The sequence below is a fragment of the Centroberyx gerrardi genome, chromosome 21, assembly GCF_048128805.1.
Source record: "Centroberyx gerrardi isolate f3 chromosome 21, fCenGer3.hap1.cur.20231027, whole genome shotgun sequence".
NCBI lineage: Eukaryota > Metazoa > Chordata > Actinopteri > Beryciformes > Berycidae > Centroberyx > Centroberyx gerrardi.
In genome coordinates, this window is record NC_136017.1 from 7524269 (window position 1) to 7544585 (window position 20317).

The window sequence follows — 20317 nt, forward strand, 5'->3', positions numbered from 1 at the left end:
AGCTAGCCCGAATCGGACCGGAATTTAGGCGGCGTTGCCTTCAAAATAAAAGCATAACATTTGTCATATAGAAAAAAAGAAAAAGAACAGAACACCAAAATCCGTATCAGAATACGTAGTGGAATCATTTTTATTAAATATGGAGTGAAACTGTAGCTGTAAGTAGCCTAATGCAAGGTAGAGGATGGTTTATTTAAACCACTTTTTTCAATGTGTGAATGCCTATAGGCCTATATGTAGCCTAGCCTATATGTGTATTTGTACTACTTGTACTATTTTCCTATGTTTAAGTTTTGCTTTTATGTTGAGTGCATTAAGTTTTCATGTGTAGGAAATGCGCTATATAAAAAAAACATTTACTTTTACCTGCCCACTAAAATTATAACATTTTATATTTATTATGGCAGATGGCGTTTGATATTTATCAGATTTCTTCATAAATATATTATCTATTTTCGCTTTGGTACTAGATTTTACTCAACAAACAATGCAACACATTCATCAATACGGGTTTTATTTTGAAAGGCCTGACCGGAAACTACGGTTTCTTATTCTGTCTCGCTTGACACCGGTCGCATTGGCACAGTGCGGAGCGTCAAGGTGCGAACAGCCTCGACAGGTAGACAAGAGGTCGGAGAAACTGCCCTCACAGACATTTATTAGTCTCCAGAAGCTGCTGAAATGCGCGGACCTCCTCCTTCAAGTCTCTGAAAGGATTTTTCTTTTTAAATAACAAACTGTTTCAATCGCTTCAAGGATGCGTGGACGCGACAGGTGGTCGACACTGAGCTGGCCGACCTGCATCCTCCTCCTGCTCTCCGCGGTCACACAGATACAGACACAGCGAAGAGGTAAATGGATGTTGGATGTTTTGTCACATTTTCATCATTTGGTGTATCTGTCAAAACCCTGATGCAGTGGACTGAAGCAGGACTTGTGCAAAGGAACAGTGTGCATGTAGAAAAATAACTATAGTAATCCTATAGTAGGCTAGATTTTAGAGGGATTCTAAACAAATATCACAGCAAAACTATAGGTCGCTGCAGCAATATTATAGTGATACCATAGGAGATAATCCTAATAATACTAAAGCGCTATAAATTCACTATAAACTCACTATTTAGTGCCACAGACTATGCTATAGTCCCTATAGGAATCATGATTTTACAGTGACTTTTTACTTTTTTCTAGTTGTTTTGTTACAGTAATAGCATTTCCAGTGCAAAATCCAACACATTAAATCCCCAAAACATTGATTTAAATTCAGAATGTTGAGTCACACGTGTAAATGGATGTGGAGTAATGAGTGGGCTTGATGGTGATACATGATCTGAAAGCTTCGGTTTTTTGAGGATGGAATGAGGTTGTGGTTGTTGTGAATGTCTGGACTTGTCTCTTTGGAGTTATGAATAGCTTATACCATCTCTGCTGAGATATGTCTAATGCATGCAGGCTTAGGTTTGCTCGTTCATACTCACAGCAGTGAATGGAAATAAAGTAGGATACGTTTTTTTGTTTTTTATCAAGCCAGGCAGTGAATATAAAACACAATATAAATGTCAAGTGTTTTTGAACAAACTCTTGCTTATTCTATGGAAGACCTTGTCATTTTTGCATTGAAATAGATGGCTGAGTTTAAGGCAGTTGGGCACTGGGTTGTGTGTGTGTGTGTGTGTGTGTGCACTTGTTTTTCTATACATAGGACCTCACAAGGATGGAACATTTTGCTGCTCCTCACCTCTTTAAGAGGTTAGTTTAGGATTAGGTGAGGGAAGGGACTAAATTTAGGGTTCGTTTAGAGCTGGGTAGGTAAGGTAGCCTATATACTAGAGAGGGATAAGGTGTTAAGCAGTGAATTCAGTTGAGTCAATAAAAGTCCTAACAAGTATAGTAATACAAACTTGTGTGTGTGAGCGCGAGTGTGCATGTGCAAGCGTGTGTGAGTGTGTTGGAGCAGGTCTGTGTGTGTGTGTGTGTGTGTGTGTAGAGGGTAGTGATTTGCGGTGTGCTCAGATTTTCCCTTCTTCAGGGCTCGTCAGTCCCTCCCAGGGAAACAGACACACTTCGTCTTCTCGCCTGACTTCATCCGGCTTTGTTTCCCTCTCACACAGAAACACACACACACACACACACACACACACAGAAACACAGGCAAACAGCAGGCATGCAAAAGTAGGCATACAGATACACACACACACAAATGCAGGCATACACACATGCATGTACACATACATGCAGAAACATTCACACAACATACAGTATATGCACACACATGCATGCTTGTGCACACACACACACATACACAGTAGACATCAATCAGTGTATATAGTCACTTGGATGATTATTAAAGGTAAAATCCTCCCTGAAACACTTTAACTCTATTAAAAAAAACAGTTATTGATGATGTATCTTGTATTTCTGTGTCTATTTTGTCGTTTGGTGTAACAAATTCAGGCTTTCTCTGGGGGTTGTTGAAAGGCATTCTGGGAAACGTAGGAAATAACTTTGAGGCATGTTGAGGGAAAGTGGGTACACCAAAAGAGTACTAAATTATGACACTTTATCACAGCTGCTGGAATGCACTGAACATCATAAATTGATGCTATCCGAGGCTGGATGTTTCTTTTAAGTGCATCTTCAGAATTTACCTCATCGTTTCTGTTTTCTATCACTTCCATTTGCAGAACAACTCCTGGAAGGATTTATCAGCTTTGCATTGCCTCTCAGATTTACTGTCGTCATGTTTACATAATATGCAAGCCTCCTTCTGAAAGTATGCTGTAATTCAAGGACCAGACGTTTCCCCTGGGTGGCCAAACAGCCCCATCTCCATAATATATGGCCCTCTATCTATGTACAGTACTTTCAGATCAGTAGTTCTACGCCAAACCAGGCGCTACTAGACATTCAGGATGCAACGGAAATATGATATAGGGAATCTGATGGGATAATTACACCAGAGGGAGCGTCACAGACTGTTTATTTCATACCCGTCATGTATGTTTTTCCTGGTTCTTCCCAGCAGCTGTTTCAACCTGTGTGAACACGAGTCCCATCTCTGCCATTGTAGCTGTCTGCGTCGCATTTTATGAGCATTTGTGGGCTGATGTTTTGAAGTGTTGATGTTTCAGAGTCATTAAGTGCAAACAGATGCTGAGCGTTATAGTCTCCTCCACTTTGGAAAATTCACTTGTGTACATAAGCAGGCGTTACAGCCGCAGGCCCAGTTAGAGATAGCTCATATATTAGATACTATAGAGTAGTAATGTGTTGTTAGAGCACCTTATTTGCCATATTACATATATAATAGTGTAATTAGGAGTTTGTTCTTTGCGTATTCCTCCCTATTGTGTTAAATCAGATGAGGATACAGACATTTATTTATATGAAAATGCCACAGATTATCACTTTGAGTCGGGGTTGTGGGTTGGAATGCAATATTTGAATCACATCCCTTGCGGTTCCCCCTCAGTTGCACTGCTAATTATGGTGTAAACCTGTATGCTGCTCTTAAGCCACGATGGAGAATCCAACTGTTTGGGCTTGGCTGGAAAACACGTCTGGCTCAGCTGTTTTAGATAACGATCTACCACAACACACGAGTAGAATAACCAGGGATACCTCACATGAAGCTTCTCACTGCACTAGTTAAGATGTTTTTTCTTTAAATGATCTTCATATTGTCTGAAGTTGTATTTAGTAGTAGGATAAGCCCCTTGAGAAAAACAGAAAGACATCAAACAAAACCAAAATAACATTGAGCAAGTAGGACCATGGTCTGAAAATATATACAAAACATTAAAAGCATGAGAAAATAATTTTCAGATGCGAAAGTAAAGCAGTTTTAAACAGACCAAAAGAGGCAATAGATTGTAAATGAGAAGGTAAATTATTAAATTAGTAAGAAAAATCTTTCTCTCTTAATGAGTAATGAGAAATATGAAGATATTTTGAATATGGTATGTGTTTATATTAAAGGGGCAGTTGTATATATATCAGTTGAATAATGAGAAAAACTATACTAGAATAGGCAGTTTGATAGTTTCATTATTTAAATATGAGTAAATAAAGTATACAATTTAACCTACAATAAACCAGACATAATATGGACTCAGTTGCTACCTCAGCACACATCACTCGTCTCCTCTGTCGCTCTCTGAGATTAAAGGTGCTAAATTGCAAGTCTGGAGCAACATGAGTGGGTCAAATGAATGGGGACCGGTCATTTAAGCTGCTTGACCCCTGTTACCACGGCAACATCAAAGGCCTTTTAGGAAGTAGGTGGTGCTTCCCTGTCCTACTGTTAATGCAACAAAGGGCAGGTTAGCATCCATTAACAACTGCTTTTTAAACTCTGCACTCTTTTTTTTATTGAATCGATGCTTTGTTTTTGTCATTTCATACAGCAGCAACCTATGGTGTGTCTCAAATATGTGTACGTTAGAGAATAAGGTGGTAACTTCAGGTTGAATAAACAGCAGCAGCAGTCTTCCTCCCACAAGTTTAGTTTCCAAAAACAAAGTTGCGGCACTCCTCCCTATTTCTGTGTCGCCTCGAGGACAGTCCTTCACAGGTTAACTCCCATTTTATCTGTAATTACTGCTTTCATCTTCACTGTGTACCGTTTCAGCACTTGGCCAAGCCCATGTCGACTGATTAGACCTAGACAGAAAAACAAATTAAGCATCTAAGCCCTTTCTCGAGTTTCAAGAATATGTAACTAAGTGCTTTGAAAAAAACAAAATCTCTCTCATTATATCTATAGAGGATTTGAGGAGCATTGTACAGGCAGGTTCGGTCGCGGGTGTTTTCTGAGACTGAAAACCTGCCGGCTGTTTGAGGGTGACAGTCAAACGAGGCGCAGGTATGATCTCACGCTGAGAGGTGACAGGATGTTTTGGTTCCCTCCTCCATCTTTCTATGCGCTCTATCTGATCTCCCATCTAAAACTGGCCAGTCAGTAGCTGCTTTTTGATACTGGGGAATGCTTTGTTTTCCCAGCTGCAGACTAAGCTGGTGGCTTTGAGGTGGTGAGGTGCTGCTAATGGGGAATGAAGGGACACTGAAAGAGGTTTGCTTCTCCCACCTGCTCAGCTCTTTAGGACAGCATTGTTTAACCAGCAGTTATGAACAAATAGCATGTAAAGCTTCAGTAACTGACACATTTGGGTGGTTTAGTGGCTAATTGCTAGATGTAGGAATTCATATCTGATATGAATCCTGTAACTAAAAGGCCTGTTGAAGTGCCCTTTAGCAAGATATTGAACCCCTCAATCATTGTAAGCCACTGTGGATAATAGCAACAACTAAAATGCCTAAAACCTAAACTGATAATCCACAAGATTTTTGTTTTTTCTTGATTTTTGCGACACCCTTGGTGATAAACGGTCATTGCTTTGGTGTTTTGCAGTCAATGTAGGCCCTGGCCCATCATACTGTAATAATAAAGACATTCAATGCAGACTGTGGCTTCTTATATTTATTCCAAACAAAATCACTGTTGTTGCTTCTGTAAAAGTAAAACTGCAAATCACTTGCTGTGCCTTTTTCCCGGGAAAGATGGATCCCGTCATAGGTGTTCAGAACAACAAATGTAAAAGCTTTCATGAACTGGCTGTAGGTTGAATCACTATTGTATGGTATCAATCAGCAATAGAGAAAAGTAAAATGGACATTTATATAAAAAAATTGCAGATTATTACTTAATTATGGATGGTTAGAAGTTAGTTTGAAGTTAGTTTTGCTGTGCTTTGTTTATTTGCAGTTATAAAAGATAGAGGTGAAGTGATGAAAACATTGTGATAAAAGCGACTTTCATTTTTCTGATTCAGAAAGTTTAATAAAACTCAGAGAGATGTAGTGTTGGAGGTAATGTTTTACTTAGTGATGGACAACACACTTGGCAGCACAAGCCATATTGCTACATGTTCTTTAAGTGGGTAATGTAAAAGTAGATAGTAGAATAACTCTAACGTAGTTACTTTTTAAAGAAGTAAAGTAACAAATCACTTTTAAAAGTAACTTTCCCCAACCCTGGAGAAATGTGCTGATAATGAAATGAAACTCTCTCTCCTTTACCACCTCCTTCTCACTTGCCTTCTGTCTGACTTAGTGCTTGTGCAGGCTAAAAGGACAAGAGTCAGCAAAGAAGGAGAGAAACTACACTGGAAGGTAGTTGCACATAAAAGGCCTTAGATATCTCCGCTTCACTTGACTGCACGAGCACAGGCCATGATAACTCTCGCTGTGCCTAACCCCTAAACAAACAGAGGGCTTTCTGTTAGCCGCTAGCCAATACCTTTATTTACAGACTCACTCATTTCTATCCACCATAAAGAGCTTACTGGCTGTGAAACTGCTTTACAGCGGGATCTTACTGTGTTTCTTCCAGTCCTGAACCCGAGGCAGAGGTGACTCTCATGGCGATTCCCTCTCATTTTTTCCGTTTTAGGGGACAACATGTTTGCGTGGCACCTCACCTCTCATCGGTCTGGGGAGGTGCAGGACAGCGACATGAGGAGGAAGCGCTCTTAATCATTTCCACCATGGTGGCCAAACAGGCGCTATGCCCATATCATCCAGGGGAACTGGACCCCTGCCAAGACCGGGGGCCGCGGACCTCTTAAGACTTATAGATAGATTCACACCGCTATTAATCAGCCAAGGAGCGGAACGGACAAAGAAGTGGCTTCGAGGCCGGTCTTCACATTGTGCTTGTTTTTACTGACTTGCAGATTTACTGTCTAGAGATGAATCACTGAATTCCGCCTGTGGGTGAAGCTCGGTGATGGTGTTTGTTGGCGTTAGATTCCCAGTTAGGGTCAGGTTAGAGATATGTGGGAAAGTGATGAGACTGTTAAAACAAATACTTAACACGCATGTACAATATTCATTTTCACCTCCTGAACTTCAAAAGATCTAATTCTTTGTCTAGAACGAGGCAATTTTGTACAAAGTAGGCGATCAGATACCAATGTCATCTCGAGGAACAAGGTTGATTTTTGTAGTTTGCAATTGAAGCACAGCATCATGTATGTGTACGAATCCCCCTGTTTGCATTGTTTATGTTTATTGGGAAAAGACCAGATGCAGGTCATCAGATATGACCGAAGAAGGCCTGGATAAAGCATGATGGGGTTCGAGTCACACTGGAGCCACCTGCCCCAAAATGTCTGCACTCATGATACTGTAGAGCTCTTTGGATTAAAAAAAAGTTCACCAAAGAGCATCTGAAGAATCCAAAATGAGATACCCACCATTTGAAAAAGTGCCGCCTAGCCTTATAAAATGATTGATAGCACAAAACTAAAGCAAAATTACCCAACAATCCTGCAAGGTGACGTCAGTAAACTGGATTTCGCTTTTAAGTTTCAATTCGTCACTTTCTGTCGACAGAGAAGTGACCATATGCCAGAATTTCATTTGGGCAAATCGTCTCCATTAGTGGGGATGAGACGCTTCTCTGTTGCAGCCCCACTTTGTGGTCTATGCTGATAGGACTGCTGCCTTTGTACATCAAAATCTGGCCTAGTGCAGCTTCAATTCCTCGGTTGACAAAATGACGTTTCAGACACAGAACAATGCCGTTTTTTAGGAATGCTGAGCGATGAACTTTGTATTGTCCATTGATAGCTGCTGGATCGGGCTCGGCGGTTTGGGTGAGACACTGTGCGGTTTGACATTTTATGACTCACTGTGCGCATTAGTGGAATTACGTGCCCCGGAGTACAGTATCTAGGCTGCAGGGAAAGAGCTCCTCTGTCCTGGAATGTAACCCAAGCACTGAGCCCCGAGGTTTACGGCCTCCTTCCACTTGACTTGAATGCCACATCCATAGAAGCTCATTCGCCTCTGACAGGTGAGAGAGAGGCAGAAGGAGAAAAGGAAAAGGAAGAGGCAGGAGAATCGAAGAAAAGGGAAAATGTTTGCGTTTGATTTTATTTGTCACAGTATTTCTATGACATAGGAGATGTATAATTTATGATGTGACATGGTGACACAGATTTGTGACTCAGCATACAATATATAGAGTTATATTCCAAAACACAATCATTATGCAAAGTTCATCATTCAATATCTCAAATATAGAGGATCCAGTAGGTAAAATTGTTGCCACATTTGTCAACGAAGGACTCAAGTTACCTAATATCCTTTAAAAAGTGCCATAATTACTTTTAATTTTGTGCCGTCAATCATCTTGTAAGAGGAGGTGACACTGTTTTTCACCTGCTGTTCTTGCAACAGAACTCCTCGTTTTGTGTTTTTTGGCTTCCCGGCATCCAAGATGACCCGCCATACTCTTCATTTTTGCCGCCTGGTGTCCGACAAATGCTCTCGTTCATGGGTTCAGATTCTCACAAACAAGGAACCGACTGTCCTCTCGCTTCTGCCTCCTGTGCTCCTTGATGAATCGTGCATTGAGTCTTGGTAAGGGACCAACATGAACTGTCTCACACCCTCTTGTCTGAAAATGCCCTGCTTTCCTCCGTGCCAAAAAAAGCCCACTTCAGCATGCCACAGGGTGTTGGGATCGGGGATGGGACGGGGGGGGGGGGGTTTGGGGGACGAGTGTCATGGGTGTTGATTTTTCCCGAGCTTCTGCCAAGATGCCCTGCAGGGAGCTTTCTCTTCTTCGCTTTGAAGAATTTGATTTGTTTGATATCTTGAAAACACAATAAAAAAAAAGTCTTTGAGGAGTGTGAGAGACTTTATTACCGTGATGAAAAGATGTAACAATGTAGCAATAATGTGAGGAATAATTCACAGTCATACAAATATATAAATAAATGCACTTGCTCTCTACTTTCACCCTTAGCGTATCCGTTCACCCTAATAAAAAGGATGACAATGATGTTATAGACAATAATGTGGTAAGAAAACTTGATGTAGAGATGTGTTGTTTTTGTCTTCCAACCGCCTTTCCTCCTTCCTACCAACTCCAAGTACTGTAGGCTTCAGGCAACAGATGGCAGTATTTCATGATCTCTCTTCTCCCTGCATATTGTTGCTGTCAGTTGAAAACCTTGTATCTCCAAAATGTCAACTCTTCAGGAAAAGCAGGCTTGTTTTTAGTTCGACCTCCATGCATTTTCGAGTTTTGAAAGCGTTTCATAAGACCAAGTGTCGCAGTATTTTCTGGCCCCATAGAGGAGCATGTAATCCTTCAACCGGAGTTAACATGAAAATCACCAAACTGGAGTTGTGAGGTTTTCACTTGACAACAGTGATGTTCAGTTTCAACATAGTTCTGCCTTCATGCAAGTAATTATCTCCACTATCTGTCACTGATTCCAAAGCACTGAGGTTTGTGTAGGAAAAAATGCCCACGATTATCCACTGATGGTGATATACAAGTCGATTTTGACTGTAAACAATGGTTTATATACAGTATATTCCTAAGTCATTGAATGTACTCTTGTTTTATTTTATTTATTTCTCCTTTATGTAACCAGGTGAGTCCCATTGAGATGTTCATCTCTTTTGCAAGGGAGCCCTGGCCAAGAGAGCAGCAAACAGATATTACAAAAATACAACACAAAACCACAATATAAAATTACAAGGAATACATACAAATATACAAATTACACAGTATACAATCTCAAGTAAAACAGCAGTTTTTTAACACATCAGTTTTTAAAGACTGCAAAAGACTTTTAAAATCACCCAGAGGGATGAAGTGATCCAGGTTTGCATCTTTCTGGAGCTGATTCCAGGACCATGGAGCATAATAACTAAAAGCCATATTCCCAAATTCTGTGGAAGGGCGAGGGACAGTGAAAAGTAGTAAATAGTGAAAAGTAGTAAATTGTGATTAAAATACAATAATTGATCAGCTATTTTTACTTTTTATCCTTTCCTATTTCATTGAAACCTATTCTTTATGTGGACAAGTTCCCTTGAAATGTACAGTAATGCAAAAATGAACCTTGCAATCTCTGTGCTGCTGCCATCTGCTGGTGGATTCGGGTACAGCAGACATTGCGACTACATTCCATTATAAACATCATTTTTCAGTGTTGTCAGTTTTAAACAGCCATGAGTTATGAATGAGACTGAGGTCATGGAGTTTTTTATAACCGGTGAAAATTGCTTGTTACCTTATCATAAGCCACAAGAGTGTACATGCATATAAATGTATGTGTGTGTGCGTGTGTGTTTCACCCATCCCTGATCCCAACGCCCTGTGTGTGTATGTGTGTGAGCGAGAGAGAGAGAGACAGAGAGAGAAAGAAAGAAAGAAAGAAAGAAAGAAAGAAAGAATCAGACCATAGAAGAGAGAGCAAGAAAAAGTAAGAACGAGAAAGTGAGAGAGAGAGAGTGTGTGTGTGTGTGGGTGTGTGTGTGTGTGTGTGTGGGAGTGTTGGTTGCAGCTGTGCTAAATTACCGGTGGAGGGTCTAAATCTCCCAAACCTGAACTAATCGCCACGGCAACTAGATTCCTCCAGAGCTGTATGACTGCCAAGGGACTTCTGTCCCTGTGTGTGTGTGTGTGTGTGTGTTTGCCTTAGTTAGAGCCCATGCAAATCACTGAAAAACCACTAGTCTGCACTCTGCATTTCTGTGTAAGATTTATTAGAGAAGTGTTCTCTGGAAGAAAATGTTTTACCCACAAAGAAGATAAAACATTTAATTTTAATTCAATTTTGGGGGATTGTGTCTTTCCCAACACAGGCGCAAAGTTCATACCTGTCACCAGCAGATATTCAGACTGTGATTGGTTGCAATTACATCTTTACCACTGCTATCTGAAGACAGTAATTGTGTGGACCACCCACTTCACACACTCACACATTTCATCCTTGACACTTTTTCCCCTTCCCTCTCCCCATTTAACCTATTCTCTTTCTCTCACTCACTTAATCCTCTCTCTCTCTCTCTCTCTCTCTCACACTCACACACACACTCACACACACACACACACACACACACACACACGTTCTCTCAATGTTTTCTTGCACTGTCCCCCACACTTATCTTATCTTCTTTCTCTCCATCTCTTTCTCTCTCTTACTTTTACTTTTTCCTCCTCTCTTTGATGTTCTCCTCCCTTCCCTCTCTTTTCTTCCTCTCTCTCTCTCTCTCTCTCTCTCTCTCTCTCTTTTTGTCACCATACACACCTATACAGCATGGCCACATCAAAGCCTGACTCTCACTCCTTGCTCATTCTTCTGCTCGTCGGCTGTCCTTTATCAAATAAATATCAAGATATAAGATTGTGTGTGTGTGTGTGTACGTGTGTGTGTGTGTGTGTGTTTGTGTGTGTGTGTGTCTCAGCCCTCCCAACTGTCCCTGCTAGGATTTCAGAGGCCCAGTAGACAGGACCCCGTCATTGTCTCTCTGTTTAATTGGGATATCGTGTTTCTCTCCTCATGCTCTTTCCCCCTGGGGAAGCCGCACAGTTCACACGCTCACACACACGTTCATTAATCATAAAACGTTTGTGTGCAAACACACAGGCTATTGTGTATACCTCAGCTGTGTGTGTGTGTGTGTGTGTGTGTGTGGGTGTAGGTGGCAGGACAAAAACATTGGAGATCTCTACCTACCAAGCTCATTAATGCAGGGCTTTTACTTTTCTCTTGGAGCAGACAACGCATTTTGTGCATCCAAATCCAAAACTCTAAGTCAAGTGTTGTGTCAGCTGTTTGGTCAGTGACTTATTTAAAGGAAAAATCCACCCTAGCGTAAAAAAAGCAGCTGTTGGTGATGCACCTTGCATTCCTGGGCCCATTTTGTTGTTCGGTGGTGTGGAAGAAAACTCAGGACAAGAGAGTGGCAGTTTGACAGTTTATTCATTCTGCAGGTTGGGAGCCAAGGAACTCAAAGTCTGGAGTTTTATAGTGTTGAATATTCATGAATATGTTAATAGAGATGGAATATAACAAAGCTATTGGTCAAAAAGTATAAGGTCATATGAACAAGACTGAACAACCAATGATATAGTTGTATAGCACTTTAAGGAGATGCATAATAAGAAGACAACAAGTTATTTACATTATTACATTGTTATTTAATATAACAACATAGTTATTATATTATTTTGTCAAGGCCACTTGGTCAGTGTTTTCTATGAGATTTGGGCATTTGCACATTCCAGGCTCACAGTTCTGAGAAACACACAAGATGTCCCTTTAGTGTTTAAGCTACTTACTTTTATAATGGTGAAGCAGATTTAGTATTCTTGAGTTTAGTCACTTAAGGCAGTGGTTCTCAACGTGGGGTCCGGGGACCACAAGGGGTCCTTGAGGGGGTTCCAGGGGGTCCCCAGCAAATTGATGAATTGTTAAACTTCAGCATTATTTCATTTACAGGAAGTTGAAACCATTAGAGAATGTAGAAGAATGACTGTTTTGATCATAGTTTGGGTCCGAGAGACGAAATCTCATCAAATGGGGGTCCGTGGCTCTGATGTGGACTAACTTGATATGAAAAAGGTTGAGAATCACTGACTTAAGGTGTTAAATATATGTACATATGGGTCAAAGGTTACATATGAGCATATAGGAATGATGCTTATAGGTACTTTTCCATTTCTTCCTCAACAGTGGTATATTTTTTGTATTCCTGTGGATAACTGGCCAAACATAGACAATGTGACATGTCAAAACATTTCCAGTGCAGCTACAATGGAGTTTAATAGTAGAAAATGTTTCAGCAATCTAAAACATTAACAGTAAACGTCTGTTTTGGTGTCAGTCCCTCAGAATCAAAGAGGGCTTCTTTCTAGAGACGCCATTTTGCACCAAGAGACGTTCAACAATCATACAGGGAGAGGAGAAATCATGCAGGTTGAAGGAAAGTGGGTACATCAAAAAAGTAAATTCATTACAACATAACTGCATGCGTTGAACATCACACACTGAAGATATATAACTGTAAGATTACTTGAGGGTGGACTTTTCCTTTAAGCGTCTGTATTTGTGTGTGTGTGTTTTGTGCGAGCATGTGTCTGCACAAGTAGATGTGAGCACATGACTAGATGCAAACTGCCACTGGAATGTGTATAGGTGCATGTGTATGTGTGCATGCATAATAATTAAAATGTTAAGTACCAGGTGGCTCTAATATTCACATCCCTGAGGTCACTGACCCATAATGCTTTGGGTTTGTTTACTTACCCTGCTCATGGCCCTGTGCGGGTCGGTGCAGCTGACAGCTAATGCTGATGAAAAAGTGTTGGAAATGTCAAGGAGGGAGGGAAGGGGCAGGAGAGCTGAATGTATGTGGGAGTAGCAGGGCATTCACATTGATATATTACACTGCATTTAAGAAGATCTAGTCCAAAACAACATTCATTTTGGCGAAAAGATGATTCAAAACCTCTAAAATATTGAGATATGTAAAAGTCAACCAAGAGTTTAATTTGGCAAAAATCCTTTAAAATGATAGATTTTGTTTTCATTTGTTGGTTTTTGTTGGTTATTCTGTAAGAGTAGGTGTCAAGTTGGTTTCAAATTGTGAATATCTCATTTCATTTTTGAAAGGAACTTTGCATTTTATTGTTTCAAACAATTTGAGCAATCAATGAACTTGAAATTTCACAGCCTACCATTATCTCTTGTGTGTGTGTGTGTGTGTGTGTGTGTGTGTGTGTGTGTGTGTGTGTGTGTGTGTGTGTCAGGCAATATGCACAGGCCTCTATTGTCTTTAACAATGGATGTACTTCACACGCCAATCTTGTATTGTAATATAGTGTAATTAAGTATTCGGTCACATTTGAAAACATGTTGACATTTGTCTGGTTTTCTGTTGTGGAAAAAGAAATAATTCTTGTGAAATGATCAGCTTTGGCAAAAAACTGGACAGGAAATCTCAGCCTCCCTAATTGCCACTGGTAATGACCGTCTGCAACCGCGAAGTACGTGAGTTTTATATTATTTGTATAATGATTTTTTAATGCTTTGTTGATGTACCATTGCCAGTACAGCACTTGTGCTGTCAAAATATATATCTCAACATAATGTAGAATCAGTTTTCCATAGTTAGACGTCTTGTGGAAGCCTGCTTGTCTTGGCACAGTATTTCTTGCCATGTAATGAAAGATCCTTGGGACTACAAGCAGCAGTTTGGGGAAAATCCAGCCATTTTAACTGGTGGATAAGGAGGTTACTCGCTTTTCCATTGCAGTTACCCGGAAAGTCATTACATTCTGTATTAGAGAAGGAAAGCGTAAGGAATCTTAAAACTTTGAATGAGTCACGATTCACTTGACAAGATTGTGAATTGGCTCCGAGGAAAAGCTGATGCATTGATTCTAGCCTGGATTTTGTAATAGTGGACCTCAGAGCCAAACACTCATTTGTGCTGCTATCTCTGACAGCTGCTTTCGCATCACTCCCAGAAATATTCAATCTGTTTCTCACATTAAAAAAAAACAGCGATTTCATTCTGCCTTTTCACTCGGTCCCAGCTAGAGTCCAGCAGGATGCACTTAACCGCTATTGTTGACAGAAGTATTGGTGTTTTATGAATGTGCAAAGTATCAAGATGTGGCAGCTTCCAAGCCTCCAAATGTCATGCAGCGTGGGCGTGGGAGGTCCGTGTGCTGGAATGTGTAACAGCTGGATGTCCTAGCTTGGCAGATGAGGCGGGTGGCTGGATGACGGGGGCACTCAGGGCCATGTGGAGGAGGAGGGGGACCGGGACGGGAGGGGTGGGGGGGGGGGGGGGGGGCAACTCCTCCCTCATCTCCCATCTGTGAGAACCTGGAGCCGGTGCAATTTCCGAGCTTTTTCTCCGATGAGGCAATGGAGTCCGTCCCCGGGGAGAGAGGGGCTTAAGACATCGATCCAATCAGATACGCCCTCCCCTCCCCTGCCGCCTCGCTCTCTCTCAGCTGCTGCCTTTCATTCATCCCTCGCGCTGTCGGCTTCGCTCGTCTCCTGCTGCTGTTCCCTTCAGCCCGTCTCCTGTTTGCTGCAGCATTGTTCGGTTCATTTCTTTGCCCTACTGTCTATTCTCTAACATCTGACTCGTCTCTATTTTACCAGTAATCCTACTAATCACCACAAAGTACCACAAAACATACGTCAAAGTGCCACGAAGTTCCATTAAGAACTGCAAATCACCGCAAAGTACCACAACATACCAGAAATGGCGTGTCTGATTGGATTTATGGTATTGTGTCATGCTTTGTGGTACTTTTTGGCATGTTTTGTGGTACTTTGTGGTATTTTGTGATTTGTTTTGTGATACTTTTTGGTATGCTTTGTGGTACTATATGTGGTACTATATGGTATTTTTTCTACTCTTTTTCCTTGGGACAGGACAATAAATCAAATAGATAAACACTGACCTGTCAGTATAGTGTAATTTCTTATTTTCTGAAGCCCTCTTTTCCTTTTGTGGTTGTTTGCAAGAGCAAATTAAATCATTTCAGTTCTGCTCAAGGTAAATTACCCGCTGTCAGTCTCAGCACTAACAGCCTAATGTGCCCACAGTGTCATCTTAAGCCGTCAGCTGCTTCATCCTCTCAAGAGTGGTTTGGATGAAGTTCACCTTCATGGGTGGGCCTCCAGCCTTCTGTTCATATGCTTTTTTTTCCCACATCAGTCATGTGTTCCTCAAGTTCATCATTTTGCATGTATTCAAACTCCAATTTCAAAGTTTACCAAATTATGATTTATGTACGATTTCTTCTTACTTGATCAAAATCAATGCCAGGCATGTGAAATTAAGCTTCCCTGCTTTTAAGAACATTAGTTCAGTCATGACCCACTGGCCACATGTTCTTCCTCCCCTTAACAGTAAATATTGTTTTTTTGGCCTTTGGAGCACATGTCACAAAATGACCCAGCAACTGTTTTGACTTGCCAAAATGAAAGTTGAAACAATATCTGTCGTCTGCTACCTGCACTGTTTTGTGAAATTGGGACCTAAATATCTTTCTGATATCAGTAAGTAAGTATTTTCCAAAGCTTATAATATGTTTGCTTATAATAGGTTTGCCAGGTATGCCTTAAAGAAGGTCTGCTGAGACTGAAATCTTGCAAATAAATTAGATTCTGCATAGATCTAAGTTTGCGGATGTCTGACTCCAACACCTTTGCTAAGCCTTCAGCTGGGTGAGCGGTGGCTGTTCTACATTCTGACAAAGCTTTTATAATATGCTTGTTTAACTTGTGTAACTTGGCCACCTCCTGCATGTCTACGTCCATCAAATGCTTGCTGGGAACTGAGCAGGTTGGAGTTAAGCATCTCAAGGACTCCTCGAACTCTTCTGAACTTGAGATCCTTTACCGCCCCTCATGATACGCTTGAAATCCGTAGAACGTGAACATAGCATGAACTGAACCAGCAGAGACACAGTTAAGATTTTCTTGTGGCCTATTTTGAAAACATTTTGAAAAGTCCATATTTTACTGAGGTTATTTCTGTGCACATCGGGTGTGTCACTGTGGTAACACGAATGCCTGCAAGCATGTTCTCCATGCTGGAAACGGTCTAAGGGGACCCACTCATCAACTTGTGCAGGGGAGGAGTCGCAGTGTGTGAGGGAGCAACTCTGATTAGCCAATGACTTCTTCAGTAAGGCAAGCCTGCCTCCGCACTGGGGTCTCCCCCTGTCCATGTAAGTATGTGTGTGTGTGTATGTGTTAATCTTCGTGAAGGGGTATGCAGCAGCTTGAGTGGATGGACTGAGTGCGCTGGGAGCTTTACTAGAGGGAGGGTCTGTGAGTTTTTATGTGTGTCTGCATTCATTCACTAGTCACTCAATGGCCCTCGGACAGCTTGGATTTAACTGTTGACCCGCTGGCTAACAGGTGGAGTTTGGGAAACAGTTAGGGCATTGTTGGAGTACCGTTGTTCTCTGAGACACTTGGAAGACCGTTGGCAGAGCGAGGCAGCATGTTGAGGTTCCAGATGTGGTTTCTTCTCCTGGTCCTGTGTGCCGGGCGCCTGGAGGCCTGGTTTTGGAGCAGTGATCCAGAACCCACCGAGGCGCCAACGGAGACGTCGGCAACAACGGCAGGATCCGAAGGCACCTCGAAGCCCAGTGGCACAAAGAAGGAGGAGGAGGACAACTTGGCCGGGGTCGGGGCACAAATCATCGATGTGGCCTCAGGAATCCGTAAGTTTGTTGAGACGTGGGACGCCACCCCGACCACTTGGACTACTAACGGAGGACTGGGAGAGAAGGTGGAGAAGCCTAACCCTAACATGACGGGTAATGCAGACAGGTCCGGAGGGGAGAGGGTGGAGGAGGGGTCTGGGATAGGGGTAGGGGACGGGTCTGGGTTAGGAGCAGAGTCCAGGGCTGATTCTGGGTCTGGGTCAGGTATAGAGTCTGTTTCTGGATCTACATCAGGGAGGGTTGAATGGTCAGACATCACTGTAGAGCCAGACCTTGAAAGGGATGTGGTCCTGCTAACAAATTTAACTGGGCTTGTGGGTAATGTTTCTAGCATCAATGAAACTGTTGAGGGTGTCTTGAACTCCACGCTAACCCCCCCTGATAGCCGCATCAATGGTTCTGACTCACCTTGTCTGCCCGTCCCCTCTCATTGGCCCATTTGCTCTGGCAAAAAGCCGAAGTATTTCACGCTGCCCAACTTTTTCAACCACACCTCTGTGGAGGAGGTGGGGGCGGTCCTACAGGAGTGGGCCTGGCTGGCAAGGGCGGGGTGTCACCACGGCGCAGAGTGGTTCCTCTGCCTCCTGCTGGCACCCAGATGCCCCAGACCCAACGCAACAGCCACCCAGTTGCCCGCACTCCCTTACCTGCCCTGTCGCAGCTTCTGCCATGTGCTGCGAGACAGCTGCTGGGCGTCCCTGGAAAACGGGCGGCTCCCGGTGGAGTGTGACCTCCTGCCTGACAGAGCGCAGGAGCCCGGGCGTCCGGCGTGCCTGTCAGTTAGTAACCGTAAAGGTAACTCCAGCGGGTTAGAATGTATCCTGTCCTGGCGATACATTTTGAATCCGATGTCACGCCTCTCTTTGTCGTTGATGTTTATGCGTTAGTCTGTGTGTGTGTGTTTGTTGCAGACTGTGTAGTGTTTGTTTTAGTAAAAGCTGCGAGACTTGCCACACGTTGCTTTTTTGGATTTCTTGGCGAGTCACGTGATTCACTTTAAATGCTTGGCGGCCGTTCGTTCATCCTGTTGTGAGTGTGGTGCTGCAGATGATTGTTCCTACCGCTGTGGCGTCACTCACTCTCCACTGCACATGTTTTGAGAAGTGGCTTTAGCACACACGCATGGCACACACCTTAGATCACTTCACTGTGACCGGCTGCATGCTACAGTCATGTCATTGTCTTGTCAACTGCACAGCATAGAACTGCATCCTCAAAAGCACAATTTTTTAATGTATAACACAGATATGTGATAACTCAGCAATGGTCAGCAATAGCAATGTTATTGGTTCTTTGAAAATCATTATTGCTAAACTGATAACTGCAGACTGCAGGCAATTCTTGGTTGCAACTTTTATTTACTTTGCATTGAATTTAAAGTTGTTGAGCAAGCTAATGCTAATGCAAATAAGTTATCTTGCATTCAACAATATTGAGAACACCAAAGAAGAACATGTGGAATTATTGCTACCATGCATTCCATTTTACACACGTGTGCAGGAGGTGGGGACAGGTGGGAATTGAGTGAATACATGCATCCAAGTCCTTCCTGGTTGCACAGAAAACGTTTAAAGATAACTTTATTGATGTAAAACAAAAACAAAAAAACTCTCAAAGCTCTCGTATGATACTACATAAATGCCTCTTTATATTTTCCTCATTGAGAAAGGGATTTTCCTTAGTTTGGGATAGGGAATGGGTGTGATGTGCAGTGTTCAGAAGCCATTCCCTCAGTATAAACCCTCAAGACAGGAAATGTTCTAGAGGCCCAAGTTTTAGTGGCTCCATAAATTGCGCTCTATAGCATATTCATTAGGGAGCAGATCGTTGCAATATAGAGTATTCATTTGGGGGTTGATATGAACTCCAGTACATAAAACACTGTTTATCATGTCATTTGTTTTTCCATAGGGATACTCTAACGTAAAAGGTCTGGGTTTTTGTAAATGGATAGTTTTGTGATTTTCCATGTGCCACTTTTACCAAGTAGGGTTTTTGTTTGGATAACCTATCAACTTCAACATAAACCACACTCTCAATGTCTAAATTTGGAAAGCCCTTTGCTATAAAACATACAGTTATGTGTGCGGTGTGTGAGACTGTTTTACACTATGGTAGTATACAGTAAGAAGAGTTGATAAAAATGTGTGCTTTCTTTGAACACCTGTTGTGCGGGGCAGAGAATTTGTCCATTTTTTTGTTTGTGCTCATATTTAGCTTGACAAGACCTTGGCTCTGCATAAGGCACACTGTTGATTTACATTGTGCTGCTGCACATGCCAAGGCAGGATATGAAACCATAAACCACAAAATCACTGTGCTTGTCGTTATGCTGTTTTCATTGGGTGTGAATTTCCAAACACCTGCATTTGCCCATTCATTAGCCCATAGAGAGAGAGAGAGGGAACGAGAGAGAGAGGGAGAGGTGGGAAATAAGAGGTTTAGGTTCTTGTTAGCTAAATTATTTTCAATAGACTGCATTTATCAGGAAATGCCCAAGAAATTGATCCCTTGATTCTATGTCTGTACTTATCGTTCCATGTTTATAATCTGATATAGTCTCTGATACTTTCTATTCTCCTTCCACAGAAGAATGGATACATTTTGTGGGAGATGATGCAGATACATATATCATTCTCCACAGGACATATTGACAATGCCTTCTGTTTCCCACAGCATTCGGCTGATAATCAGTCTATTGCTCCCCTATCTTACCATCGCATCCCACCCTCACATGCCAATCTCCCTAACAACGCAATCACACCACACATTTGCATAATTGTATTCTCTGATTGTCGTCGCTGATCGTATTCTGCAGTCCGTGATCAGCTGGGCTGGAATTTACCATTTGTCTATTTAGAGGGGACTGCTGTTTTAGCATCCAGAGTCACAGACAGAGAAACAATTGGACAATTGGATTGGGGGGGGGGGGGGGGGGGGGGGGGGTGCTGTGGTTGGCATTTATGATAGATATGATGTTGTGGGTGGGAAAATGGTCCAGTCCAGGGACAAGAGTGCGGCGATTGTGTCCTCGGTTTGGGAGAAAGGGCAGGGGTGTCGCGGCGGATAACAAGGCGGCCTTGTGACTGAGATGAGACGGGGCGGCTCGGAGGCTCCGCCAGGGGTCAGAGGTCACACCCAGTCACCCACACTCTCATGCACACAGCCGCTGCCAGTAGCGACCAGCAACACTTAATGGGTGGTAATTAGGCTTTCGGCCGGCCCGGCAGTAGATGAGCAGAG

The 20317-nt window shown here is 42.3% G+C and overlaps 1 protein-coding gene across 4 annotated transcripts in view; it reads left to right on the forward strand.

Annotated features, from left to right (window-relative positions):
* The first annotated feature begins 617 nt into the window (after positions 1 to 617).
* Positions 618 to 20317, forward strand: part of col18a1b (collagen type XVIII alpha 1 chain b) — a 51891-nt gene continuing 32191 nt past the window's right edge. For 3 of the 4 annotated variants that reach the window (XM_078291048.1, XM_078291049.1, XM_078291050.1), the window contains exon 1: positions 16849 to 17071. In XM_078291048.1, the coding sequence (XP_078147174.1) occupies positions 16849 to 17071 (223 nt within the window). Of the gene's footprint in view, positions 852 to 16848; positions 17072 to 20317 lie in introns of those variants that run through there. The other variant, XM_078291052.1, reaches the window with a different exon arrangement.